Genomic DNA, 27,982 nt, shown 5'->3' with positions numbered 1-27,982 from the left:
CACACCCAAAAATGGGAACGATGTCGTCCCAGCAGTATTCAACCTTCTCAGATGGTGTCAGAGCTATAATTGTGATTCGGCACCATAATGATGGGACAATGATGTGAAGTTTACATTCACCAGTCACGTCCCCTGTACTGTTGTGTTGAGAGCAATTGTTGCAGTCCTACAAGTATTTTATATGTCAAACCAGAAAGTATTCAGAACCCAAAGGCGGATAAAGATCTGCTGTTGATCGACTCATGTTTTGGAGGATCTCTGTGAGGCTCTAAAGTCACATAGGATAACCTGACTGCTCCCATTGGAGCAATCACAGAGTCAAGACAATTAGGATATAATGAATGATCATACTTGAACAACAGTTCTGACAGTAGGCAGTCTCAAATGTAGTACTTTTGTTGGTACATATACTGTGTACACTATAAATGGTTCATGAGTGCGCAAATTCTTCTCAAGTTTAGTGCTGTCTCAAATCGATTACTGTACTATTGTGGACCCGCTTCGTCGACTTCTTTTTGCCATCATTATCAATCTGGGACAGAACGACACTGTCAAAAGTTGCACACTCAGCAACTTAGTATATGGTGTACAAAGTATACATATCGAAGTGTGCTGACGGCAGTTTCCAATTTAAAACACAACCTCACTTCTTATTTGGACTAGCCCTAAAAGTGAATGGGTTCTTATTATTTCTCGCTTGTGTAGCCACTGCTTCAAATGGGGTTTTTTAGGTTATTTTAACTTTGGAAAGGTTAGAATATCTCTCCCCATCTGCTATATGGCCATATGACATATGTTGAGGGCGGTCCATCACTATGCACTCACCATTTTGGCTGTTTTGAGTGCGTCATCCGAGTACTAACAGTTCTCTGCATTTTGCCATACTTCTCAGTGTGAACACACTTGTGCACTCAAAGACTTTCTGTGGGAGTGCGCAAACTGAGACAGTTTTGCCCGGGTAAGCTCTGGCAATCTAACCGATATAGCCCCCTCCACCTCTCCTTCCTGTCCCTACTGGATTTCCCAATGAACACATTCCTCCTTCCCAGTCCCACTGTTTATGACACACACTATCTTCTGAAGCAACATGTGTGTGTGTGTGTGTGTGTGTGTGCGTGTGTGTATATGGATGTCTATGTAATACAAGAAAAAGTAATTGTAAATGTAATTGCAGTTGGGACACACCTCAGCACACGATGCTGTGTTTTTGTACAAACAGCTGTTTTCTAGTCGACTACACTTTGTGAGCTAAAGTGCATGAGAATGAAGGGTGGAGGAGAGCGCAATGAGTCATCGCCGCCATAATCCCGGGATGCTCTTCTCTCAAAAGGGTGCACAAAGAGGCTCAGACGGGGCAAAAAACAAACAAGTTGCTTGTCTAATTAGAGAGGGCGGAGGTGTTTGGGAGTTGTTAGGGGGGCGTTGGAGGTCAAAGTCAGCTGAGTCATCCCCTTACACCCACTTCCTGTGATGGCCGTAGAGGAAAGTAAGTGTTATTCCATACAGTCTCTATCGCAACACTAATAAGAGACTCCCTTGACCTTTTGGGTAAACAATCTAATGTGGTTAAACACAAAAACTGTGCCAACATTTTGACTGACACTGTCATTTAAAGGAAAAGTGCACTTTCATCCACAATCCTTATGTGAGGCTTGAACACAAGTCTCTTTTTTTCTGTGCTTTATACAGGTATGAAAGCATCTTAAAAAAAAAGACAGCTAAGAACATGCACGCAATGGGATGCAACTATCCCGCCTAAAAACCCTTCTGAAAAAAAAACTCTCTGGTGTGTTTTTTGTTTGTGAGTTTAGAAAAGTTCCTCCAAGGTGTAGGCGTTCATTTCTATGTTACTATGTGAAATCAAAGCACCCAGGAGGGAAGTTCCAGGAATGCTTAAAACTACCAAAGTGCAGTAAAACACCATAAGTATTACATGTTATTATGAATGTGCCTGTTGCTACATGGTTAAAGCATGTTGTTGGGTATATACTGTAGAACCATAAAACGTTGTTGGAGGTGTTTTAGGAGCAGACTGAAGGCGGAATAGGTGTGTCCCATTACATGCATTAATGAGCAACCTCTTTATCGGTTTTTATATGTGTAGAACACACAGAAAAGAGAAAGACATGTACTGTATGTTGATGTCTCACAAGGACTGAAAGGACTGTGGATGATGGTATGTGGATGATGATAACGATGTTTATTGGATCTAGATATCCATTATTCGTATGGGTGCAATAGTACATGTAGTGAATGTACTGTATAATCATATTTTTGGGTATAGAACATTAGGTATGCTACAGTGGCGTATCAAGTTCCTACACAAGCCCATAAATATTAACAAAACCAAAGTACTTTATGTGTTGAACTGTAGGGGTGCAACAAGATCTCACAAGATTAAAATGTGATAGTATGTGATAGTCTTCTCTCATGGCCACTTGGCCTCGGACGATAACAATAACTAATCACACCAAAAAAAATGTTACTAATTTTGTCTGTTTTCCTCATCTCCTGCCTCCAAACAGGCAGGAAGAGGATTCACTCTGTGCATTAGTTTCAGCACCATGGCCCATTTGTTACATAGAATAACGGCATGAACGGAGAGAGTGCTTTTGTCAGTCAAACAGTCCCTTTGTCTCCCATTCCCCTGTGTTTTTATTTTTTCCCCTTCACCTGCGTTAACTTTTGCAGGTTCTTCTTTTTCTGGAGTATTGCTCATCGTGAAGTCTTGGATAGATCCTACACAACATTAGATTCTACATAATTAATAGTTTAGTAACTAAATGTATTGATACTATAAATGTTTATATAGTAGATTGTAGCAAACACTAATCCCTAGAGGTGCGGGCTCCAGTGACAGTTTTGATGACCTTAGAGTTAACTTGACAATATCATCAAATACTTGCAACTCAACTTGGATGTCAATGACTCAAGACTTGACTCAGACTTTAGTCTGATGACTTTAAAATACTTTTTTCAGTGGCCTAAGATTTTCAGTGAATGTGTTGAGTAAAATCTGAGTAAAATCTGCCTACATTTCTCTTTACCCACACATGTAATAATTCCATGAAATGAATACATCTTGAATGTCTTTGGAAGTTAGTTTGTTGTTGTACTGGTTTGCACTGACGAAATGTTAAATACAATTATTCATTGTAAAATTGTTACATTGTTAAAATGACATTGTATTTGGTAAATAGTAAACAGTGCTTATTACTTGTAAGGACTTGACTTTTTATTTCAAGTCTAGGACTTTGGGACTTGACCCGACCTGTCTTGTCTTGGGCTTGCGCGTCTTTACTTCAGACTTGACTCAAAACTTGGGATTACAGACTAGAAATTTACTTCAGACTTGCAAAACACTGACTCTCCCACCTTTGCTAATCTCTCTGATGGCTTGGTAAAGTCTATTGAAGCTGATGTTAAGTCCGTAAGTACCGCCATTTGGCAACCATCTTGGTAACGCCGCCAGGCAGTTATTTGGCACTGCTGTCTAAATAAACGGGAAGTGGCCACAGTTCAGTTTACACAGTCAGCAGTGATATCTGATGAGAATAGTCCACATCGTCTCAGCTTCCCTCCTTGCATGCACTTCACTGAAATGCTTCAATAGTTTTCTGACAAGACTTTAAATGCCTCCGAGAGTTTAAGCTGCCACCGTTGAGGCTTTTTAAATGTGTCGTGGTTAGATTTAACAACACACCCTGCTGCTGCTTGTTCCTGTTGCCATGACGGCAGAAGCCCTGAACATCACAGTGACTTGAGCAGACGATGAAGGGAGCGAGAGAGGTTGGGGAAGTGGAGGCCAACGTTGCCTTAATTAGATCCGATCTACTAGAATGACACACAGAAGCGAAAGTAACAAGAGTGAGCAGGAAATAAGAAACTTCAAACTGAGCATCACTTTGATCACTACCAAGGTTCCTCTCAATGAAGTGGGCCACACACACAAACAGCTCATCTTCCCCACTAGCATCAACAAACATGATGGGAAGAATTTGATGATGATCAAGTGTCTGATGACAAAGAGGACGTTCAGGGTGCGTGACTCTGACAGCGTGGAACATCCGAGCTTGTTCACCATCTGATCAACACGTGTCCTCCTCATGTACCTGAGCCTGGATGCTTTCTCATCTCTATTCTGGCCACCCTAGTAGTGCACAGGATGTGATCTCATACTTCACTGGGAGGAATCAAACTCCCCAGAGATAAAAAAAAAAAAGTATCTTGGGGTAGTCTGGAAGGCACCCAAAGTTCTATTAGTAGTTAATACTAACTGACAGGAAAGTCCAACAGCAACAGGAAGAGGAAACACACCCCACAACACCCCTCCCCCAACATCCTGGATGGCGTGTCAGTGAGGCTGATAGTTTCAACGTTTTTGTGCCTCACAGCTGGTATAGAGGTGGCAAGTCGTCTCTCCAGACCATCTTTGTTACAGCTATTTAAAAAAAACGTGTTTTTCTTATGACTGACTTTCTGGGGCATGTGTGTCAAGGTGCACACTTCCTCTGTTTCAGCAATTGCATCTACATTCTGCAATTTCTCATCAATGTTTCAGCAATTGCATATACATTCTGCAATCTGTCATCAATGTATTTAAATGATTTTACACAAACAGAATGTTTGTGATATACACTAAACACCAGAACTGCACATTTCCCCCATCAGTATAATGACATACTATTAGATGTACAATGCAAGAATCTGGTACAGATCTTCTACCAGACTGGAGTAACTAGCAGCCTCCTGTATGCAATCGTGTGCTGGGGGGCAGCCATAATAAGAAGGACTCCACATGCCAGGACAAACTGGTGAGGAAGGCAGGCAGTCACTGGCACCGAGTTGGACAGCCTGGGAACTGTGCATCATAGACAACCAGCATCATATCCTGACAGAAGAGCAGTTTCGGTGGCAGATTACTATCACTGTCCTGCTCCACTGATAGACTAAGCAGATCATTCCTCCCCCACAGCAATAAAAACACACACAGGACTGGCCTTATTAACTTATTATGTATTATTGAATTTGAAGTGGTTATTCTTATGTTGCCTTGCATTTTACTCACCCATGCATTTTATAGTTTCAAGCGCTCATTGACAAAATGAAATCAGAATGTAAGTCAATAACACCATTAGTCATATTCTGTTGTTAAATGGGATTTAAATACATGAGATTAAGTGGTACATTTGTTATGAGACAAACCCAAATCCTCGGTTTTACCTATCCATACACAAATGTTAGTTTTTTTTAGTTTTTGAAAACCTTAATGGGGCCAGAGTCTTCCAAAAGCTCAACAATTAAGGCTAGTGTGTAGATGAAAGACCAAAACGCATAAAAAATATATAAGTTCCATGTTGCCATAGCCTTTATCATATTGACTCAGAGCCGCCCCCTGCTGCTTATCCTCACTAGGGTATGATGGAGCCTATCCCAGCTGACTTTTGGCGAGAGGCGGGTTCAACCCCGGACCGGTCGGCAGCCAATCACAGAGCACGAAAACAAAAAAGTGCAAAATGATACATTCACAGAATTTTGTTCTAAAATCTCTACTGTAAAAGGCAGCAGCTGTACCATTACACCACCAGTGACTGACAGGACTTCTGTCATTTTATTCTCTTATTTTGTTGGGTACTGTCAACCATTGCCACAACAAGCATTGTGTTGGATTTATCATCGCTTTTCCCCCCCTCCTGCCCAAAACCTGATTTTGTGGCAACAATGTGCTTCCTTGTGCCAAATGCTGCTCCCCATGCAAGGTGGGGACTTGCACACAGTGCGTGTCCTGCACGTAGGGAGCGGCATCCCTGTATTGACAGCACAACTGTTTGCTGCTGCTTTCAAAGCTTGTGATCGTCTAAAATAGCACTTGTCAGGCTTAAAATGCATTTTAATGTGGATTCTTTTAAAATGTTCAAAACAACACTGTTTTGATTTATTTTTTTCATTTCCGCAGGAAACAGTCCCTTTACAGCAGAGTTCTTTTACTTGTTTGATGTTTCTGTCTCACCATCTGGGCTCATGTTTCAGGTGGTTTCCTCACCAACCTGCTTCTTTCTCTCGATTCAACACCTTGTTTTTCAAGGCCCCATTGATGTGCAACCGACATGAGGCGGTGTGCACCCACACATCCTGACTCAGTCAGGATTTTGGGGTGAGAAGAAGGGGGGTCTTCACTGTGGGAAAGCTTTACCATGTGTAGTGCTCATGCCCAGTGGGAGCAAAATAAACTAACTACAACAACACGTTGTCGCCTCCAGTGCAAATATGGCGACCGCACGGGCGGATGAAAGCTTGGCGGCGGCCCTGTCGGCGCGCCACTGCGGCTTTGATCAATAATCCCGGGATTGTGACTTGTTTTATGAGCTCTGCTGTCTGACACGTCAGTAGGACTATGTGGTGTGGCTGCAAGCAAATACACACTTGCATGTCTGACTCCAAGTGAGTTGTTTGAACATCCATTCACAAAAGCATAACTTTATGATGACAGCTACCATCAGAGAGGCTTTTAAACTTTTTGGTAACATTGTTTATGGGTCCCTATTAAAGCATCATGATTGATGTTTCAAATAATTACACAGTTTTAGCATAGCATCTCTGTTGGCTGTCCTTCCTGTGGTGCCCTGGATTAACTACACAATATTGGCAAAAGTATTGGGACACGTGTTCACTCCCCCACAAAAAGCTGAGAAAATGTTGTTCCCTCCTTTGCATTTAGAACAGTTTTCACTCTTGTGGGAGGACTTTCCACAAGATTTTGAGTGTGTCTGGTGGTAAGATAGCATGGTACGCAACTACTTTATTCCCTAGCCAATGACACAAATTCCCTCATTGCGCAGTCAGAAAAGATGCAATTCATCTTGGGGAAGTTGAGTAACAAAGCTTACGATGCACATAAACCCTTGCTAACATCCATACCTTTTCCCATGTCAGCTACATACTGGATGTGATGTCGCACTTTCTACAAAGTGTGCCTCAACTGTGAAGTCAACTATTGGCTGGAACATTTGTATGCCTCCTTTCCTCCTCCTCACTCCCATTCGGAATGAAACCACCTTTTCACCTCCAGCTTCTTCTCACATCCTTGGCCTTTTGCCCTCCACCCAGCTGCACTCTTGCCCGACGAGTAGACTTGAGTCTGTTTGCTTCAGCTTCTCATTTCCTGTTAGGGGTGTGTATCAGATGATGCGTCCTCATGCACACATGAAACAGTCGCAATGAGAGCAAGACAGCGTGGAGGACTGGCACGAGGTCCGTGAGAATGTGACCAGGAAGGAACAGCGCCGTGGAAGGAAAAAATCCTAAGAGATGACGTTGACGCACTAAAAACCAAATGTAAAATAAAAACGGTTGGAAATATAAAGTGGTTGATTATGCTAATAACCACAGAGTGGCCTAATAAGGTCAGACTCATGCCTTTTTAGCTGAGCTCATTGAGCGGCATCGTTTTCCATCTTAATTTAATTTATGAGGAATCTGGGCTGCTTTCACTTCCCTGAGCAATTCGTTTTTATTTGTTTTAATTATCTGTCATTTTCTACCTTTCAGTTCACAAGCCCAGGCCATGTGGAGGGAGTTGCTGGGTGTGACTCATAATGTGTTTCACTATCCTCGACCATGTATAATAGTCTGCTGGTCTATTTTTATAACCTGCTCTATCTTTAATGACTTTTCTTAAGACTGGAAGCTAAATGAGCTGAGCCTTTCTTAACACGCATAAAAAACAGCTTTTAATGTGGAAAGGTATAATTTAAAAAAAAAAAGCAGTAGGCTCCTTCGGCAGGTAGCGTGCCACAGTTCTGTTTCCACTTACATGAAATTTCAGAGTTCTCACTCCCCCCATGGCTCAGCGTGCAACGTGTCACCTCAGGATGTTGATTTACTGATCAACAGGAGGTTGGCTGCGCAGTGGACATGCTGGGGGGTCGGGGGGTCACAATTCATTTATGACTCAAAAGGGATCTAAAAATGCAGACTCTGCCAGGAACCAAACATCTGAACCCAACAAGACAGATGGGAAGTAGGAAATGTGGAAAGAGGCGAGAGAGAGGAAAAATGTTCTTCCTTATTTATGTTAAATTTAGCTTTTAAAGGCCTGTACACTGGGGGAAAAAGCAGATGGTTGAAATAAGTAAGACCCCCCGCATATATGGCTGAAAGCTAGCTCTCAGTGGTGTCTTATGGGAGCAGAACTGTTATGAGGAAAAGGGACACAACAGCTATCTTTGACAGAACTCAATTGCCAGGTTGGTATCGTAAAGCTTTACTATGTGGTAGCATGGTCAGATGTGATTTGGGAAAAGAATACTATGTATAATTTGTATGTTTCTCACTCCAAAAGTGTCTGTCTGGGGACTACATTGCAAATGTGAATGAGCATTCTCTTCGTCTTCTTTCTCTTTGGGCTTTTCCCTTCAGGGGTCGCCGCAGCAAATCAATCTCCATCCATCCATAAACCTCCTCTTTGGTCTTCCTCTACGCCTCCAACTTGGCAGCATCCTTCTACCAATATATTGACTATCTCTCCTCTGGACATGTCCCAACCATCTCAGTCTGGCCTGAAGGACTTTATCTCCAAGGCCTTTAACATGTAATGTCCCTTTGATGTAATTGTTCCTGATCCTATCCATCCTGGTCACTCCCAATGACAACCTCAGCATCCTCATCTCTGCTACCTCCAGTTCTGCTTCCTGTCTTTTCCTCAATGACACTGTCTCCAGACCAAACATCATTGCTGGTCTCACCACAGTTTTGTATACCTTTCCTTTCATTTGAGCTGAAACTCTTCTATCACATCACGCCTGACACTTTTCTCCACCTGTTCCATCCTGCCTGCACACCCTTCTTCACCTCCTTTTCACAATCTCCATTGTTCTGGACTGTTGACCCCAAGTATTTAAAATTCTCCACCTTCTGTATCTCTTCCCCCTGTAACCTCACTCTTCCACTTGCATTCGAAATGATGAAAATCTAAATTAGGACATGGCTTTTTTTCTATATAGAGTTTGTTATAGGGTATTTTTACTGCAGTTTGTTTGAAACTAACTTAGTGAGATAATTCCACTGTTGCAGGAAAAGGTTTGCAGGGAAACAAACAAAAGTAAATGTTGATAACCCTTGATGTATTAAGTATTTAAGATTGCCGAGCCAAGATAAGATAAAGGATTCCTAAAGTATGTAAACTTGAAAAAAATCCGTACACGTCTTATCTTATCTTTCAGCTGAGGAGAGGAAGTTTTAGGAAAACAGCCCCTGGAGATGTAAGGAAAAAAACACTATTCAGTGGTGGTTTTACATGCTACAGCATAATAAATAGGGGAAAGGTACAGATCAGGTATTTGTAACATATACCACCCTCACTCTAAAGGCCTCATCCTTCATTGGAGTACTGACCTGGAATGTCACTTACATTCCCGGTGACCTTCATCTGTCTCTCTCTATGCTTGGCCCAGCAACTCCACACTACAGCATTTATTATATACAGCGTTTGTTTGAACTTTCTCAAGATCCCCCCACCACCATGCCTCCGTGCTCGAGGATCATGCACCCAAGAGGACAGCGATTTCCCTCCTCCTTGCTCCCAGCTTGCCAGATTCCCTCCCACACCGTCTCACCCACTCACTGTCTGAGTTTACTCTCGCGTGGGGCGGTCACGTCACCTCAATCTCAGTCAATGTCATCCCACCTTCTCTCTTTTCCACCCAGCACTACTAGTAAAACTGTTGGGAGAATGAGACATGTTATATGGCTCACAGGGAGACACGAGTCATTCGAGTCATCGGTAATCTGGCTAAGGGAAAGTGAACTCACTGTGGGGTTAGTAAGCGTTCACTGGGGGTCACGGTGACTCACCTGGCTGGTCGGCCTCTTACTCTTTACTGTGGGGTGTGCTTTGTGAGTCAGAGCAGGAGACCGGACTTGGCTGTATCCTCTGCTATGTCATAGTAATTTATTAAAGGCCACATTAACTAAGACACCCACAAACTTTTAAATCAAATGTTGCATTTTCCTTGCTCAGGCGCCACTCTCATTAGTAGATTTCTGGCAATGGAAAAGTGAGACTGCCTCAGGTTGTGTGATGTATTTACAAAGCACTTAATTAAAGCGACAGCGCGTCAGATGCCGTGTGCGTGTGTGTGAGTAAAGTTGTGTGGATGAGCACCTGCGCTTTGTTTGTCCCTTCATTCTGACATCTGTGGAGGCCGGAGGCCACCTGCTGCGTTCAGATGGCAGGAAACTTCCTGAGCAACATCCTCACCACTGGAGGCACCTGGAAGAAGACCAAAAGAAAACATGACTGAAGCTGTGCTTTTTGTTTTGTTCTGAGGCTTCATTTTCCATTGCACAGGATATCAATTGGAAAAAAATATCAATGTAAGTAACAATATCATGAATGCCCCTAATGTGATGTGGTTCTAACTTACCGGGTGGTTGAACTGGCAATTGAACTAAAGCATAATTCAAAAAACCTATCCAGTGGATAGTCCATGCATCCATCCATCCATTTTCTATAACGCTCGCCTTTGTACTGTCGTCATCTAAGTATTTATTGCAACTTTAACGCCCCCTGCTGGTTTAGAACGCAAAATACATAATTGTTATCGAATACATCCAATGTTTTAGTTGCAGTTATTATCATGTATTGTATTGAATAAAATATACAAATTGTAAAAACATTTCATAATTTTCACCAAAATTTCACCAATGTCATCATTTTAGTGCTGTAGATAGAATTCAAGTACCACGCGTCACAACAAACAATCTACTTAATCAATAATATTGGCAGAGTAATGATAATGTGCTGCATTTTGTCTTAACGCATTCCATAAACGCCCAAACGATTTCTTTAAACAAAACGTGCGCAAAATATTCACAAGAAAAACCTCACTTTGCGTCATTTGCGACAATCCGTCAATGGCGCACGAATCGGAATACGGCAGTAGGAAAGAAGATGGCGGAGGGAGTAAACGATGCTGAGCGACTCAAGGAGAAGGCCAATAAATACTTTAAAGGTAAGATGGCAGCATTGTCAAGTCGGTGGCTTTAGTCGGTGATTAAAAGCAAACGAAGGCATAGCCGGTATTCGCAATCGGGAGTGAACTATTGTGTGTAAACGCTACAGTCAGCCACACGTCAATGTGAAGCTAGGCTAACTGTGCGCAGAGAGCATGCTAAAGCGTGAAACCCATTCATTGGGCTACTGAGACCGGTTAGCCGGGTCGGCTAGCTCCAGCTATGAGATCCACAGCGTGAACATTGTTCCACGTAATTTTAGTTAAGAGTCACTTTGCCATATATTGGTACTTCGGTACTTGTTGTGATTTGGAACACAATAGTAATATAAATGTATCAAAAACGTCGGTCGAAGCAGTTGCTAGAATTTTCTACTGGTCAACCAAAGCATGTGAGAAGCAGCCGCATTCAACGGCATCCCGACATAGGGATGTTCAGCTATATCCAGCTGGCCACACTTAAATATATTGTTTACAGTGTTTCCGAGTGGGAATCTTACACTAACAATTTAACATTTTGCCTTTAGTGGTATTCTTTATGAGCTCATGAGTAAATACCATTTGCTAACTTTTTATTTAGTTACTTTTTATTTATTTAGACTTCATCATCCTGATTGCAGGCTGTCTCAAGTGTAGTGTAATAGTATTGTGTCCAGTGAAAGTGTACTATCTTGTGTGTTCCAGATAAAGATTATGAAAATGCAATCAAGTACTACACAGAGGCCTTGGAGCTCAATCCATCCAACGCCATCTACTACAGCAATCGCAGTCTGGCATACCTGCGCACCGAGTGCTACGGCTATGCCTTGGCGGATGCAACCAAGGCCCTGGATATTGACAAAAGTTACATCAAGGGGTATTACCGCCGTGCCACCTCTAACATGGCACTGGGGAAGTTCAAAGCTGCATTAAAGGACTATGAGACGGTAGGTTTATGACTGCAAAGCCTGAACTGGAGGAGGAATAACCGTACTGGCCTCTCCAGGTTAACCATGTGTGTGGATGTTAATCTCCACAGTTTGAAACAGGGATTAGCCCTTAATCCAGTCATGATGCCAAAGTGGTCGAGCATGCAAATGTTGGAACCAGCACCACTCCCTATCTGGTGTTGTTTATTCGATTGGAATATTATATACTAATTTGAGGACTTGATGATAGCACTAAAATAAAGCAATTGCAATGTAATAAAGAACCACTTTTAAATGTGTGATGTAATGACAGGTAGTGCGGGTTCGACCGAACGACAAAGACGCAAGAATGAAGTATCAGGAATGTAACAAGATTGTCAAACAGAAGGCCTTTGAGAGAGCCATTGCCAGTGATGAGATCAAAAAGTCAGTTGTTGACTCTCTGGACATTGAAAGCATGAGTAAGTGTTTAATTAAAAAATACAAAAAAGACATCTCTACATGTCTTTGCCTTGAAATGACAATCCTGTCTTCTGGCAGCGATCGAGGATGACTACACAGGCCCCAAACTGGAAGATGGAAAGGTCACAATTAAGTTCATGAAAGAAATGATGGAGTGGTTCAAAGAGCAGAAGAAACTGCACAGAAAATGTGCATATCAGGTAAAGTCGCTTACATAAATTGCATTTCATAAATTGATGGAGGTTACATTTGGATGTGCAATAAGATCTCTGTTCAATTTTACAGATTTTGGTGCAAGTCAAAGATGTTTTATCCAAACTACCAAGTCTTGTTGAAGTTACACTAAAAGAGGTGAGAACATCTTTTTAAACTTCCACAGATATAGCTAATGGCTATAGCTAATTAGCTAATTTATAGCTAATTTATGCATGCTGGCATGTTGGCATCACAGAGGAGCTAACACATGGTCTATTTGTTCTTTATTTCTTAATAAAATCGTTCAATGTCTTTTGTCTTGATCCAACAGGCAGAAAAAATAACCATTTGTGGCGACACACACGGACAATACTACGATCTCCTCAACATCTTCGAGTTGAACGGTCTCCCGACAGAGAGCAATCCCTATGTATCCTTTTGTGTCAGAACATCTCTCCTGCTGCTCATCCAGTTTGGGCTTCCAACTGAAGGTCTTAACTCAAGTGAACTCAGCTGTTCAACGGTGACTTTGTGGATCGCGGCTCTTTCTCTGTGGAGGTCATCCTCACCCTCTTTGGCTTCAAGCTGCTCTTCCCCGACAACTTCCACCTGCTTCGAGGTGAGGAGTCACATGTTTGCTTATTTCTTTCGTCCATTTCGATTGGAGTCGTTAGCGAATGTGGCTGGCTTGCAGGTAACCACGAGACAGACAACATGAACCAAATGTATGGCTTTGAGGGCGAGGTCAAGGCCAAATACACCGCCCAGATGTTCCAACTGTTCAGTGAGGTCTTCCAGTGGCTGCCGCTCGCGCAGTGCATCAACAACAAAATACTGGTAGACATGTGTGGAACGTGACATTTAATATGCTTTAACATCAATATACTGTGAAAACTAAGATACACCCGGATGTAATCATAAGTCAGGGCTTTTCGTGTTTGATGGGTTTGTTGTGCCTCAGGTAATGCACGGGGGATTGTTCAGTGAAGATGGTGTCACGTTGGAAGACCTTCGGAAGATTGACAGGAACAGACAACCACCAGACTCGGGTATGATCCCACAGCAGTGGGTTATGATGATGATGATAATGAACATCTCAGCATCTTCCTCGTGTCTCCCACACAGGTCCTATGTGTGACCTTCTCTGGTCGGACCCCCAGCCTCAGGTCCGTGCTGGCCTATACCTCATCTGCCTCCTTGTGTGTTTCATTTAATTCAGAAGTAATTAATTGACGAGCGTGTACTTAATGTAGAACGGACGATCGATCAGCAAGCGAGGGGTGAGCTGCCAGTTTGGGCCAGACGTGACAGAGCGCTTCCTGGATCAGAACAAGCTGGACTACATCATCCGAAGTCACGAGGTCAAGGCTGAGGGTTACGAGGTCACTCACTCAGGGAAGTGCATTACCGTCTTCTCAGCACCCAACTACTGGTGCGTACCCATTTGCTGCTTTTTTTTAAGGCATGAGACTCAGCAGCTTGTAACATGTGTCGTCTTCTGCTTTCCCCAGTGACCAGATGGGAAACAAAGGAGCTTTTATCCACCTCAGGGGATCTGATCTCAAGCCAGAGTTCCACCAATTCACTGCTGTGGTCAGTTTTTTTTTTTTTTTGGTTTCACATTAGGTAAGCCTTTAACCTGAAACTAAAATCATCACTCTGCTTTCCAGCCTCATCCGAATGTCAAACCCATGGCGTATGCCAACACGCTGATGCAGTTGGGGATGATGTAAATGCAGCACCGGTCTGTCAAGATGACCTCCTGTCAGGCCTGGCGCATCACACTTCAATCCCTCAGTGCCCTTGATTCCATTTTTGGCCTAAGGGATCCCGCTCCCTCTTTAGTGTGGCGTAGTTCAGAAGGGACGAGATCGCTTAGACCTGCCCAGTCCAGAAGGTTATCAGATCAAACTGGAAAATCCCCTTTTCCACATTCTGCTCACCTCATACACAAATCCAGTATCGCTGACGTGTCTCCCTGGAGCTGCTTGGTTTTTAACTATTTGATGTACTCGGCAGATGGAATCAAATATCTGGTCCGTACCAAAGATCTGTAGTCAAATGATGAGTTACTCCGAGTGTCATACTGTTACTGTGTGCGCACATCTCAAACAGTGAAAGAGCGGCATGTGCATCAGTGGCTACATCTACAGTATGGCATTTTTCTTAATGTTGTATTACTTTACAGGGATATGAAAACTAAATACACACATGATCCCAGCTCACAAAGAGAGACTGACTCTGGGTTCACACCGAGGTGCTGTTTGCCATTTGTGACGTATTAGCTAGAACAGACGTGGTAGACGCTTAATTTGCACTGTTTCCCACTGAGGATGATACTGCTGCTCCCCGTCTTTCCACCCCGGCAGCTCACACACTCTTCACTGTCCCAACCAGTTCTGGTGCTGGCCCAACAGACACCGCTCGAGTCTCCTAAATGTGTTTGATGACCTGTGACGTGTCACACTGACTTGTGGAGTCCTCCAATACACAAAACGTCCAAATGTAAATTCTGTCATTGTTGAAACGCACAGCTGCATTGTCTAATACCCCTCTACTTTTTAGGTAAAGAAATACACTGATGTGTATGTATATATACTGTATCATTTGAGATTCCATGTAATGTTTGGAAAAAAAGGAATAATAAAAAAAATCAATCCAATTATTTTAGAAATGTGTGCATCCTTATTTGTGGGGATAGTGACATTTTATAGTCAATACAAGCATTTCTAGTATGTACTGTCCCGTATGAGGCACTTTGAGAAATTATTATAAATATTGAAGCGTTCAAAAATGTGTCTACTTTGTGTGATTACAACAAACATGTCTCTCCAATATAAGTTACTGTGTAAAGGATGAACTACTACGCCCTCCAGTCTGTCTTTCAATAAGGATGCAGTTTATGCAAGGGGTGGTCCCTGCCAGTTTACCTGTTTGTTTATTCATCAAATCATTTACATTTAAATAATTCATATTTGGGGGGTTTACATTGGCTTGATCTGATTTTTGCGGCGGTCATGACCCTCGTACCCCCAACATCACAGATGCTTACTGGCTCATTGTAAACAGTGAGCCAACTAATAATAGCAAGCTAATAATAGATGCACTCAATACTACGACAAACTCTATATTGCCAGCCCAAATAAATTATTTAAATCGCATTTGACCATAGAAAAAGAACATACATACAATACATTTTGCAATAGTTTTTTCTCGTCAACAAGATTGAACACTGCAACAACTTTAACAAACTTCATAGATTCATCGTGACGTGCCTCCTGGCTTTTAGCATGGGTCTCCTTTCAAGCGGGTCACATCATTTAAAATGCAGTCAGACACGAAACTGCTGTGAATGTTGCTTCAATTAACGCGTTTTGCACATACAGCCAAACTAACGTCTAACCAATATCGCTCCGGGGGAAGTGCGCTTTCTGTTCTCCTGAAGTGACTTTGGCGCCAACAAGTTGTCCGGAGACGGTCGCCTTTATGTGACGTCACCTGTCATTGAGCAGCTGATCTAGTTGCGTCAACCATGCGCCGTGCTTGTCAATACAGTACGAATTTCACCTTGTTGTGAACCCGCCTGGACGATCGGATTCATAAACGCAACAACTACGTTAAAGACGTCATGCCGAAGTATTGCTCGGTAACCAACTGTAAAAATGACAACATTGACCGGAAAAGCTTCTACAAGTAAGTTAACAAATAGCGTGCTTTGACGTGCGAGTCCTTCGCCTCGCAGGTCGTCGTGGTGGTGTTTGTATTCTCTAAACTACTATCAGCATGCCTGTTGAAATGTTTTTTTTCCCGCATTTATTATCGAAATCAAAACATGGAAGTTATTATTTATTCCATTTCTGGAGGAGTTTGTGAGATGAAGCCTCGTGATGTATCGTACGACTTGAGCCCATCGGTTCGGGGAAGGGTTGATTTCTCGAAGCTTCACGTGCACATGAAACCACCCACTGGCCAGGTATATAATTACAGGCAGCTAACTATTTTAGCCACATACTGCGTGACTAAATAATTTATCTACATGAATCTTATATATGGGTATATTAAAAATATGTATAATTGATATAGTTTATGAACATTTTACCGACATGGTAATGCCATAAGATATGGGCAGGTTGTGAAATCATGTTTTTCTGTTACTAGGACAATACAATACAATACATGATCATTTTGCTTAGTGGGGATGAACAGAATAAATAAGGAATTCTGCTATTTTATTCCCTAATTGTCAACAGGCAAGCCAAGGTCCGAGAAATGCAGTAAGTGCATTAATTCCATAAACATTTTACATTTAACTATTGATGATTGTCACGGCAGTAGCAAAGTTGTGTGTCCAAAGAATACAGTCAGCTGACTACCTGAAAATACCGAATGACCGGCTTATTCCATGAATTTGATTTTTTTATTTTTACTGGTGGCACAGATATATTCCAAGATGACAATGCCAGGATTCATTGGGCTCAAATTGCGAAAGAGTGGTTCAGCGAGCATGAGCTAAGATTTTCATGGATTGGCATGTGCTGAAGAAGGTTTTGTGCTGTAGTCCAATCAATACAAGTCATCTATGCAAGCCAGGCACTGTATGTCTTGATTGACACTAAGAGAGGTGTTCTTAATGAAGTGAGTAGTATACAGTATGTTACATTTGTAGGATGACATTAATTTGAACAATTTTTCTGACACAAGCCAAGATGTGATTCATTACTCCACAGCATTACTTGATGGAGACCTCCCATGTTTGTTTACTTCATCCCAGGTTCCCTCTGCAGGACCCGGAGCGGCTGCAGCTGTGGCTGAGCAACATGGAACGGGAGAATTGGACTCCCTCGCGACACCAGTACATCTGCCACGAGCACTTTGCGCCATCGTGCTTCAAAGTGCGCTGGGGGATTCGTTACCTCGAGAGTGACGCCGTGCCCACCATCTTCCAAAAGGCCAAGGTGAAACAAAACAAAAATTGTCCAGTCACATTTCCAATCTACGGCTTCCACTTCTATGAAAAATCTAGTATTGTATATAAAACCTCTGCAAAAACATTTGTTTTTCTATCTTTGTAGAAACGCAAAGCGATGGATGGAAGTGAGAAGAAAGTCAAGGTGCTTTGCGCTAACGCTAATCAAAGCCTTGCGCTGTTAGATGACAGGGCAGTAGCGCAGGTTGATTTGTCAAAGCAGCAAGAGGCCAGTTTGGGGGAGTCTGGCGAAGGTGCAGAACCAAACACATTGGATGTGGTGGGGGATTCAAATGCAGCTGCAAACCTTCCGTTGACCCTAATGCAGCCAGTCGATGATCACAATAACAGCGAGGTGGTGCTGCTGTCTGGTGACAGCCAAGAGGATCTGGTGGGCGATATCACCGCAGCTATTCCCAACCCAGCCTATAGACTTGTTTTCAAAGACCCGCCACCTGAAGAAATCCCCACAGCAGAATCATGCGATGTCCAACAAGGCCACGAAACACAAGTCATCGCTTACTTTGAGACCATACCAAACGTCCTCCCCAGCGACGTGTGCACCCACCCGCTCATCTCCTCGGACATGGTGCTGTCTTCCGCGCTGAGTCCCGAGCCCATCGCGTCTACTCTTCCTATCGTGTCCAAACACGCTCCACCGCCGCCACTTTCCATCAGCTTGGAGGCAGACGGGGGTAACCAGCAGGAGGATGCCGCCGTGGGTAGACAAGACCACCAGTTGGAGGAGCACTGGTGAGATGTCTTTGTGTGGGTCCAATATTTTTATGGGGACCAAAATCACCTAATATCTCACTATATTAATGATGCAATATAATTGCAGTTGCGGTATGTGCGTATGAGATGTGTTAAGAAGCAGTTAACATGCCATCCATTGGAGCAAGTGGTAACAACATGCTACACAGACAGTATGTGTTTTGGAATGAGAGTGGCAAATGTATTTTAGGTGGGCCCCCAGAAATAAATAAATAAATAAATAAATAAATAGATGGGAAACACTGCCATGTTTAATGTCAGTCTTTGTGCTAATAACATATGGGATAGAACCGAAGCTAGCAACATGCTGATAAGACTCAAATAGCCACATATATTTGAATTAATTCAGAGCTATTTCATAGCAGTAAGTAGATGCACATGTGTTACAACTTTTGTTAAATAGTCCGTCTAACCTTGTTTTCCCCGCCTTCCCCAGTTACCACAAGCACCGTCTGAGCAAGGAGCAACTGGAGGCTATTGTGGCCGAGCTGCAGAAGAAGGTGAAAGTTCTGCAGCAGCGGCACCGGCGCCACCTGGAGAAACTACTAGGCCTGGAGAGGACAGTGAGCCACCTGAGGCAAAGCAACCTGCTGACTGAGGAGCGACTGCAGCTTCTGGAGAGGGTGAGCACATTCGTTTCACTATCCATGCAACTTCTAGAAATGTGCTATATAAACGGATGCTATGTGTGGCGCTTCCAGACGAGTGCCGCCATGTGCGACACTGGCGAGACCGTGGCCATCATTTACGAGGAAGACGACGCTGCCTACTTTTTACACTCGTCTGATTGATAGTGAGGAGAAGCCGTGAAGGTCACATGTCTGCACACCTAGATAACATTTTAATGAGATGGCCAAAGAAAGAACACGCACACTACTGGGAGGTTGTTTTTTTTGATAATTGATTGAAACGTGGGTATCGGTTAAAGCTGTGAGATTTGCACAATTGTGTATAATAACTGGGGACAATGTCAAATGTTTTTTTAAGGTTTTCGCTTCCCTTTCGTTGCAATAACTTTTTGTTTAAACTCTTAATTAAAAACAACGCTCATTCAGCGCCTTGCGTGTCAATCTTGTTCTTCCTAGGCTGTTAAGAATCTAAAGATCAGAGATTGATTTCATCAAACTGTGAATAGGACAAGCAGGCAACTCAGAGTGCAGAGTAACTTCAACACTTTGATTTTAATCATTTCCAACTAATTCAGTAGATGACAGAAAAAGGCAATCATCACACAAAGCTTAATACATTTCTAACACACTGCAGCCAACAGTTTAAATACATTTTGTATTCTGTAATATTTATATTCTGTTCTGGCTGCATGGTGACCGAGTGGTTAGCGCTCAGGCCACACAGCAAGGAGACCTGGGTTTGATTTCCCCCTTGGGTATCTCTGTGTGGAGTTTGCATGTTCTCCCCGTGCATGCGTGGCTTTTCTCCGGGACTCCGCTTTCCTCCCCCATTCCAAAAACATGCTAGGTTAATTAGCCACTCCAAATTGTCCGTAGGTGTGAATGTGAGTGGGAATGGTTGTTTGTTTATATGTGCCCTGTGATTGGCTGGCCACCAGTCCAGGGTATACCCCGCCTCTCGCCCTCAGTCAGCCGGGATAGGCTCCAGCACGCCCGCGATCCTCATGAGGAAAAGCGGTAGAATTAATGCATATTCTGTTCTTGTCTACTTAAATAACTGGTGTCCAGTCTGGCCTCAAGCTATGTTCTAAAAATACAATTATTAAAAAAGAAAACAAAAGCCAAAAAAGGTGTAATGTAATAAAAATATATTTTACATATACGTAACTTCTAAGCAGACTGGAATGGTTTTAACCTTTTTAACAAATTCAATGTAAATGACGCTTCCACTTAACTGCTAATATGTGTACGACCACTAGGGGGCAATAGAATTCTTTACTATGCGTTGTGTATGACTTCAAAGCTGTAGAGGGCGTCAGCATATGGAGCAATCAGGGCCAGGGTGGCGGGGTGTTGGAGCCTATCCCAGCTGACTTCGGGCGGGACAGGGTACACCCTGGACTGGTGGCCAGCCAATCACAGGGCACATATAGACAAACATCCATCCCCACCCTCATTCATACCTATGGACAATTTGGAGTGGCCAATTAACCTAGCATGTTTTTGAAATGGGGGAGGAAACCGGAGTACCCGGAGAAAAACCCACGCATGCACGGGGAGAACATGCAAACTCCATACAGAGATGGCCGATCTGAAGACCTGGAAGGTCTGATCTGATGGCCGAATTATATTCGGGTCTCCGAGTTGTAAGGCCTGCGTGCTAACCACTCGTCTGCCGTGCAGCCCCACTTTTTTTTAACTTGTCCAAATATGATCAATTTTTATACAACATTTGAACAAAAAGTTATATTTTATAGAGCGTTTTGACCATGTCACTCACTGAAAAAGCTTTGTTGTCAAATTATGACTTTGTAACGAGCAATCGGTTGTTTTTTAAGCCATGCCCTTCTATGAAGAACCTTGTATCCTGGCTGTCCAGCTTCCGTCATGACCTGTGTAACACAGGGCTGCTATCTGCATTCAGTCTCTCACGCTGCTGGAATTTAAGGGAGGGTATTTTTTTAAGGTCTTTTCATCTGACTCAAAGCGTTTATCAGCAGGCATTAACTCACATCTGCCTCAGCAGTGAGCTAATGGGCTGAAGGTTCCTCCAGAACACACCCAGTCTGACCCAAGACAGTTCACAGACCAACACACCGTGTTTCATACCATATCATCGTTAAGTGCATTCAATTCACCGATCGATGCTCCAGGAAATCCTGGTTACCGCCAATGTCAGGAACTTTATCTGAGATTAGCCGCTATTTCAAATGGTGCTCATTTTAGCACATTACAGTCGCCAGTGAAAATGTAGCAAACAGCTAATCAATGCTGATAATGTACTCGCAGATAGTGGTGTCATCACGTTGACGATGCTATGCGTGCCTTGAATTCTCTTGCAATGGTGAAGTAGTTGACATTCAGCAGGCTGTGTAAAGGCTTTACCGCCATTGCAGCGGAACGACTCCTTATCACGTGCATGGGTATGTTTGAGTGTTCCCTGTGATTTTCCGATAGCAGTTTGTTAGTTTTGATCCTGCTTGTTGAATGTCAAATGTCCATTATCTGACCGCAATCTTTCCATTGTATCCCAGCTCTAACAGAACCACTAGCCTCTTCGTAATCGTATCCCAAATATACAAAATTACAACCAACTAACAATAAAGCCTCGTTTTCGGCTGAATCTCCATTCACAGTGCCAGGTTTTCACCACTGCTCTATGCGGGGATCAACTGGAATCTGGGGGGCCATTTCATGAATTCTGTTATTTTATGTTCAGTTTACGTTGACATGTGTTGTAGCATTGTGGACTTCCTTGTTATTGACAAGATGACTACTCACAGCATTAATACATACACTCCGTGAATTCCTGTTCAATGTAAAATAAGTTTCAAAATAACAGTATGACAGTATTAACCTGGAATTTACAGCAGCTCTTTAAGATGAGCATATGAAATATTAAAATGTCGGCACAAATCAGCCTTTCACTGCTGTGTACAAAACAGCAGTGTATACCTTACAGCAAGACACACTCCACACTTGAATGCGGCCAGCTCTCTCTTCTCTTGGGTTGGCTCTAACTAGTAGCAAACATCACTGACTCCTATAACCCAACCCGTGGATAACAGCTCCGTCACAACAGGAAAACAGAAAATAAAAATAAGCACAAATGGATAAAAAAGCACTTAATATTGCCCTTTTTTATGTGTCTGGCCCAGGTCACAAGTAAATGTGCAATGTCCGTTTCAGTTTTGCCAATATCAACATTAATCAGCCATGCTGCATGGCATCAAGATAGGCAGGTTCCACCTATATCTTAATAGCTTTCCTTTACTTTGCTCTTGCTTTTGCAGGTGATAACATTGTGTGGTTGTGTTTCATGAGAAGACTCAGTGAGCTTGTGTGTTTTCCCCGGATGGGTGGGGGCTTCTTTTTCATTCCAGCTTCAGGTGCCAGGCAACGTCTCGGCCCTTCACATTCCCCGGTTTCGGTCATGTGACCTGCCGGACTTGGCCATAGCTATCCAAACGTGACCAGAGACACAAAATTGACCTCCATGCCCCTCCCCCCTTTTTTCCATTCAGGGGCTCGCCCTCACTCAGAATTTTTAGCTTTGTGGTGTTGCGCACATATAAATCTGCATAATATAAAATATATTGCTTGTGTTTTAAGATAAGAGCGCTAAAGCTTTTGAAAGTGATGTGTTTTTGGACGGGTGCAGTGAGAGTCAATAATTAGCTTAACGTTGGTCAAACATGCCAGGAGGCCTGACACAAGTCAATGGAGCGCACACACACACACACACACACACACACACACACACACACACAGTAACACACATATACAAGGCAAATGAGGGGATGTCGTGTTTGTTGTTTGACTTCGGTCTGCTCTGTCGGTATGTGCCACCGTAGAAGACCACATGTTGATTCATGAAACACACAACGAATGTTGGGAATGAAACAAATACGTTCAATTGAGAGAAATCCTCCAAATGATGAAGAAATATATTTCTGAAATATTTGACTCTGCGTATCGTGAATCCCTAAAATAGAAGATTCCCTTTCTGTCAAAACATTAGCGTCACATGCACGTCTCAAGCTGTGTCATTGCTGTCACAGGTCGTCATGGTGATCATACGTTAATTTAATGCATTTGATGTGAAAAACAATACAATCACGCATGTTAGCATTGTTGACGCTTATACAGGAGAATTTAATTTCTCATGTCATGTTGTTAGAAATGACTTAGGTGGGTTTGTAGTAGTAGTAATAGTATTTCTTTCTCTTTAGTACTGATTTTTGGCTGAAGAAATATATTAAAATTATATTCATATATTACATTAATATCTATACTATTGTGGTTTTACTAAGAGATCTAGCATTAAATGCATACCGCTAACAGTGTAAACAAAAACAGAATTATTATCTTTGTAAAGGCTTGTTTAAAAAAAAAAAAACCTAATCTTTTTATGTGTAACTAATATTAACATGCAAAATATTGGTGTTTAACATAAAAATATTAATTTAAGTTTTATTGGATATTTTTAGTTTGTCAGTCAAGTGTCAACAGACTGTTGTGGGAGAGATTAGAGCTCAGTTTAGGTCGTTTGAATTGCTATTATTATTTACATGGTAGCTTGGGGGAGGTGTCTTTTGTCAGCTTTAATTACTATGACTGTCACAGCGTGTGTGTCAAACTGTGTCTTTGTTAGGGGCGACATCGATACACTAAAGTAAGGCGATACAACACCGTGGTGACTATATCAGACGTCCATCAATATTTTAGCTTCCCAACTGCTGGGTGTGACACTCTGGATGAAGATGCTGGGATACATAAACTCACCGGTCGCTTCATTAGTTATACCGGAGCCATCAAATGAGGTTTTTTATGATGAAGTTAAGTACAGTTTAAATGAGTTTGAACACAGTAGGTGTCTGAGACAAAGATTATGTAATGATTTAACTACATCAAACAAGTACGGGGTCACTAGTCGGGTCAGGGAGGCCACACTCTTTCCAACAAGGAATAAAAGCACACATTAAAGATGCTAAAGCAATTCAGTGTAGGTCAATACCTGTTAAGATAATGTTGACATCTTAGCTTTTGTGTTATTAGTGACAAAGCAAATATTTGTCATTGCAAATAATATATCTCTTTCATAATGAATTAGTAACTTTTTCACAATAAGCCATGTTGTCACCGGTAATGGTCAGTATTGACTCTCAAACGTGGTTATAAACCATAAAATTCACTTTGCAAAGTTTAAACAAAAGAAGATGAGATATGACCTTAACAGATGATATTTATTGAAAAAGATACAGACAAGTTGTATAGGATACAAAATGTGGATGAGACTGTGCACTGATATCCATGTACAATGCAGTGTTATTATTAGTGTTTCATTTATTAATATTATTAAAACTGGATTAGCTTGGATTTTTTTACACCTTATCTTGAGATGGCGTTATGCTGTTTGGATCGAAACTGGACAACATGAAGATGTTTTGGGGGTGGGAGCACGATGACAATATTTACTCCTCGCTGTTGTTTCTAGAAGTGATTAAAGGAAATGTCCACATTCTATTTCCTTTTGTGAAAGACAAAATTAAACGCATCCTTCATGGTGGAGTCTGGTGTTTGTCTCTTCGTGGAGAGAAACTGTCAGTCTTTTTTCTTGTTCACATTCACACATAGTCTTTCCTCTCCATCCCTGGTCCGCCGGCGGATCGTGAGGCAGAATACGCCATTCTGGAATTGCTGTACCTGGCCTCACGGGGCGGACAGGAGCAGCAGAGGAGTCCGCCGCCGAGGATCAGAAGGGCGGCAGCAGCCCAGCCGATATAGAGCGCAGCGCCAAGTTCCCGCTTCTGGGCGTCCGTCATTAAGGGGTTGTAGAATTCCCTGATGATGGTGTTGGCCGACCAGGACACGGGAATGAGCTGCATGAACCCCGACACGATGAAGAAGATGCCGGAGATGATCATGACTTTAGCCTTGGAGGCCTCATCTTCGATGCAGTTGGTGCACTTGGCGCCGGTGATGGCCACGAGCACTGCCAAGATGGCCAAAAGAATGGAGATGACGGTGAGGGCTCGGGCCGCTTGCAGGTCGTGGGAGAGGGCCAGCATGGAGTCGTACACTTTGCACTGCATCTGGCCAGTGCTCTGGACGACGCAGGTCATCCACAGGCCCTCCCAGATGATCTGCGCCGTCACGATGTTGCTGCCGATGAAGGCCGTCACCCTCCACATGGGGAGGGCGCACGCCACGATGGCAATAATCCATCCCAAGATGCACAGGGAGATGCCGATCAACTCCAGGCCGGCAGACATCCTGCAGGATCTTCTTTCTCCTTTTGCCGATATTCCACGAGTGTCACGGCTCAGACAAGATGGCCACTATGGAAGTTTTCAGCCTGTGCATGTGTGACGGTGCCGTGTGTGTAGCCTGGACGTGAGCACTATGCTTTATAAAGCAGGATCAGGTGGATGGGAGGAGTCCTTGAAGGAGCTGACATCACCAAAAAAGGGGGAGGAAGGACGTGGAGAGACTCTCAGCTTTCATGGCCAGCTTCACAGCGGGCCTGACCGGCCACAATGAGGCCTTTTATTAGGGATGGGAAAGGCAAGCGAGGAAGAGCCATTTAAGGTCAACATATCGGACAGTTTGTGAGATGTAAATCCCAATTTTGATCCCGTTATCTGTACTCTGTATGGATTTATGCAACAAATGACGTCTTGCAGTCTGGGGTTAAAAACGGTTGTTTATTATCAAGTCACACATGAAGGTTGAATGCTTCCTTGAGCTTTACAGGAGAACTTTGGAGCTTTCACCTGCCATCGGTGTTTGATGGCCTTTAATCACTTTCTGTCTGCGGGATATCCTTGGAATTCCTTGGAGGAATGACCATCTCCCTAGATATACCCCCCGCCCCGCATTCCCTCCCTTCACCAGTATCTAAGTTCTGTGGTTTGGTTCTTTTGGTGCCCCTCCTCCATGCCCTCAGCCATGAAACAGGTCCTTTGTTAGAAAGCTGACAAAGCTGACAAAGCCGACAGCCGTTCTTGTTATCTCGGAGCAAACAGTCAGCTCGACGGCTGCTGTGATGCTGACGGCGGTTCATGCACATGTAGAGAAGCCTCCATTCTTTTTGCACTTAACATGCACCTGAAGGTCCCACTTGGGCCCTAGTCACGTGAAGTTAAAGGACCAAATTTCAATCAATAAGGGCTGATGTCCACACCAAACCCATCCAAGTTGGCCTTTATGGACCCCAGTGCACTGGCGACACAAAGACTGTCCAAAATGTATTGAAAAAATGAAGAATTAAGATTCACGCATCCAAAAGACCCCCAAAAATGTTTAATAAAGAAGAAGAAAAATCATTTGATTACTCCGGTTTCCTCCCACATTCCAAAAACATGCTAGGTTAATTGGCCACTCCAAATTGTCCATAGGTATGAATGTGAGTGTGAATGGTTGTTTGTCTATATGTGCCCTGGGATTGGCTGGCCACCAGTCCAGGGTGGACCCCGCCTCTCGCCCAAAGACAGCTGGGATAGGCTCCCTCCTGAAGATAAGCGGTACAAAAAATGAATGAAAATAATTTGATCCGATACTGAACTGATTCAAGTGTTTTTTTTTATATCAAAACAGTGAGTTCATATGAAAGCATGCGTAACTAAAAACAGGGATTCGGCTAAATTTGGGAAACAGTGTCAAATAAAGAGAACAAAGTTTACACACCAAAGTTGAAAACAATTTGTCCATCACTAGTATATTCCGGGGGCGCCACTTCAGACGTAGTTTTTCTGCTCGTAGCCGCTGGGGGCCATGGATCTGGTTAGCGGGTACATGATCTTTGACGGAGGTCTGTACCTTTTCTCGGGCTGAGGGGGGCAGCTGGAGCACAGGATGGCCCCGCCGATGAGCAGAAAGGCGGCCGCAGCCCACCCCAAGTACAGAGCCGCTCCAATCTCCCTCTTCTGAGCTTCAGGGATGACGGGATTGTAGAACTCCATGATGATGGTGTGTGCCGACCACGACACCGGGATGAGCTGTGTCAGAGACGCCAAGAGGAACGCCGCCCCGGCCACGATCATCACCCGAGCTTTTGCACGCTCTTCCTCGACGCAGTTGGTGCACTTGGCCCCCGTCATGGCTACCAGGATACCCATCAGGCCCACCACAATGGAAATGACGGTGAGAGCGCGGGCGGCCTGGAGGTCACCGCTGAGGGCCAACATGGAGTCATGGATTTTACACTGCATCTGACCTGTGCTCTGGACCACACAGTTCATCCAGATGCCCTCCCAGGTGGTCTGGGCCGTCACGATGTTGACCCCGATGAAGGCGGACACTCTCCACAAGGGCAGAGCGCAGGATGCCATGGCCAGAAACCATCCCAGGACGGCCAGCGTCACTCCAAGTATTTCCAGTCCCACTGAAGGCATGTCTCAGTGCTGAGGGCTTCTGTCCGTTGTAAGCGTGCCACTCGCTCATATAGGTGGAAGCTCAGTGGAAGGTGGGGTCTGCTGATTATTGGCCAGGGAAAAATTCAAACTGTCCCTCCGTGGCAGAGCGTCCAAAAATGCAGCCTTGGCACAGCAAACGACCTCAGCTTAATCATTCAACCCCTCAGTAGCGTTCCCACTGGTTTGGGTGAGGGGAGAGTACACACAAGCTGCTATCGCTGGTCTGCGTTGGTTAAAGTGTAACAGAGGTGGTCAAGAAGCAGCCAGCGAATGACAGATAGCGAATATCAGCATCCACGGTGTCTGGGTCTGGCCACAGACAACATTGGAACCTCAACAATACATTTTGAACGCTGGCCAACCTCCGATGTGTTTGGATTTTGAAACAATTACAGTAGTACCTTGGTTTTTGTTATTAATTAGTTTAGCAAGTAATAAATCCAATAAAACTGTTCCTCCACCCCAAAATATGATCATATAGGGAGCGATTGATTCCGTGGAATTATACAAAACAGGACAAGATCAGGGTGATATGGACCATCCTGATATACATATTTATATACGATATACTGTATATATCCCAATATTTTTTCCACAAAGTGAGTTAAGACAAAAGTCA

The 27,982-nt window shown here is 43.4% G+C and overlaps 4 protein-coding genes across 4 annotated transcripts in view; 2 read left to right on the top strand and 2 right to left on the bottom strand.

The window, feature by feature from the left end:
* Nucleotides 1-10,708, bottom strand: part of LOC131134926 (cyclin-dependent kinase-like 1) — a 31,874-nt gene extending 21,166 nt beyond the window's left edge. The window contains exons 1-2 of the mRNA XM_058080634.1: nucleotides 10,425-10,708; nucleotides 10,163-10,270 (exon numbers count right to left, since the gene is read on the bottom strand). The gene's annotated coding sequence lies outside the window, so the exon portion shown is untranslated. The remainder of the gene's footprint in view (nucleotides 1-10,162; nucleotides 10,271-10,424) is intronic.
* Nucleotides 10,709-10,914: 206 nt separating this feature from the next.
* Nucleotides 10,915-15,242, top strand: ppp5c (protein phosphatase 5, catalytic subunit). Its single transcript, XM_058080630.1, is given in 14 exon segments — nucleotides 10,915-10,941; nucleotides 10,943-11,012; nucleotides 11,697-11,942; nucleotides 12,238-12,381; nucleotides 12,461-12,582; nucleotides 12,668-12,733; nucleotides 12,909-13,007; nucleotides 13,091-13,196; nucleotides 13,272-13,414; nucleotides 13,539-13,626; nucleotides 13,703-13,743; nucleotides 13,831-14,009; nucleotides 14,089-14,170; nucleotides 14,248-15,242. Coding segments are annotated over 14 exon segments (1,476 nt in total). The 3' UTR covers nucleotides 14,311-15,242.
* An 833-nt stretch (nucleotides 15,243-16,075) lies between these two features.
* LOC131134661 (THAP domain-containing protein 5-like) lies at nucleotides 16,076-19,655 on the top strand. Its single transcript, XM_058080164.1, has 5 exons — nucleotides 16,076-16,270; nucleotides 17,349-17,532; nucleotides 17,650-18,296; nucleotides 18,754-18,940; nucleotides 19,019-19,655. Exons 1-5 carry the CDS (start codon nucleotides 16,206-16,208, stop codon nucleotides 19,106-19,108), a joined length of 1,173 nt encoding a protein of 390 aa, XP_057936147.1. The 5' UTR covers nucleotides 16,076-16,205; the 3' UTR covers nucleotides 19,109-19,655.
* A 4,518-nt stretch (nucleotides 19,656-24,173) lies between these two features.
* LOC131134497 (claudin-3-like) lies at nucleotides 24,174-27,553 on the bottom strand. The gene is made up of 2 exons (XM_058079863.1): nucleotides 26,852-27,553; nucleotides 24,174-25,222 (listed from the first exon to the last, which is right to left on the bottom strand). Exons 1-2 carry the CDS (start codon nucleotides 27,340-27,342, stop codon nucleotides 24,574-24,576), a joined length of 1,140 nt encoding a protein of 379 aa, XP_057935846.1. The 5' UTR covers nucleotides 27,343-27,553; the 3' UTR covers nucleotides 24,174-24,573.
* Nucleotides 27,554-27,982: the final 429 nt, after the last annotated feature.

Source organism: Doryrhamphus excisus, chromosome 8 (genome assembly GCF_030265055.1).
Source record: "Doryrhamphus excisus isolate RoL2022-K1 chromosome 8, RoL_Dexc_1.0, whole genome shotgun sequence".
Lineage (NCBI taxonomy): Eukaryota > Metazoa > Chordata > Actinopteri > Syngnathiformes > Syngnathidae > Doryrhamphus > Doryrhamphus excisus.
This window is presented reverse-complemented; position numbering and strand designations above follow the sequence as displayed.

What these genes read in the sequence shown, in the direction of transcription:
- LOC131134497 (XM_058079863.1), bottom strand. Translation starts at nt 27,342, where the DNA reads ATGCCTTCAGTGGGACTGGAAATACTTGGAGTGACGCTGGCCGTCCTG. An exon ending in AGGGAGATTGGAGCGGCTCT is followed by an intron (nt 25,223 to 26,851) that starts GTACTTGGGGTG and finishes AAGATCCTGCAG; the next exon opens with GATGTCTGCCGGCCTGGAGT.
- LOC131134661 (XM_058080164.1), top strand. Translation starts at nt 16,206, where the DNA reads ATGCCGAAGTATTGCTCGGTAACCAACTGTAAAAATGACAACATTGAC. An exon ending in GACCGGAAAAGCTTCTACAA is followed by an intron (nt 16,271 to 17,348) that starts GTAAGTTAACAA and finishes ACTTCATCCCAG; the next exon opens with GTTCCCTCTGCAGGACCCGG. An exon ending in GACTGCAGCTTCTGGAGAGG is followed by an intron (nt 18,941 to 19,018) that starts GTGAGCACATTC and finishes TGGCGCTTCCAG; the next exon opens with ACGAGTGCCGCCATGTGCGA.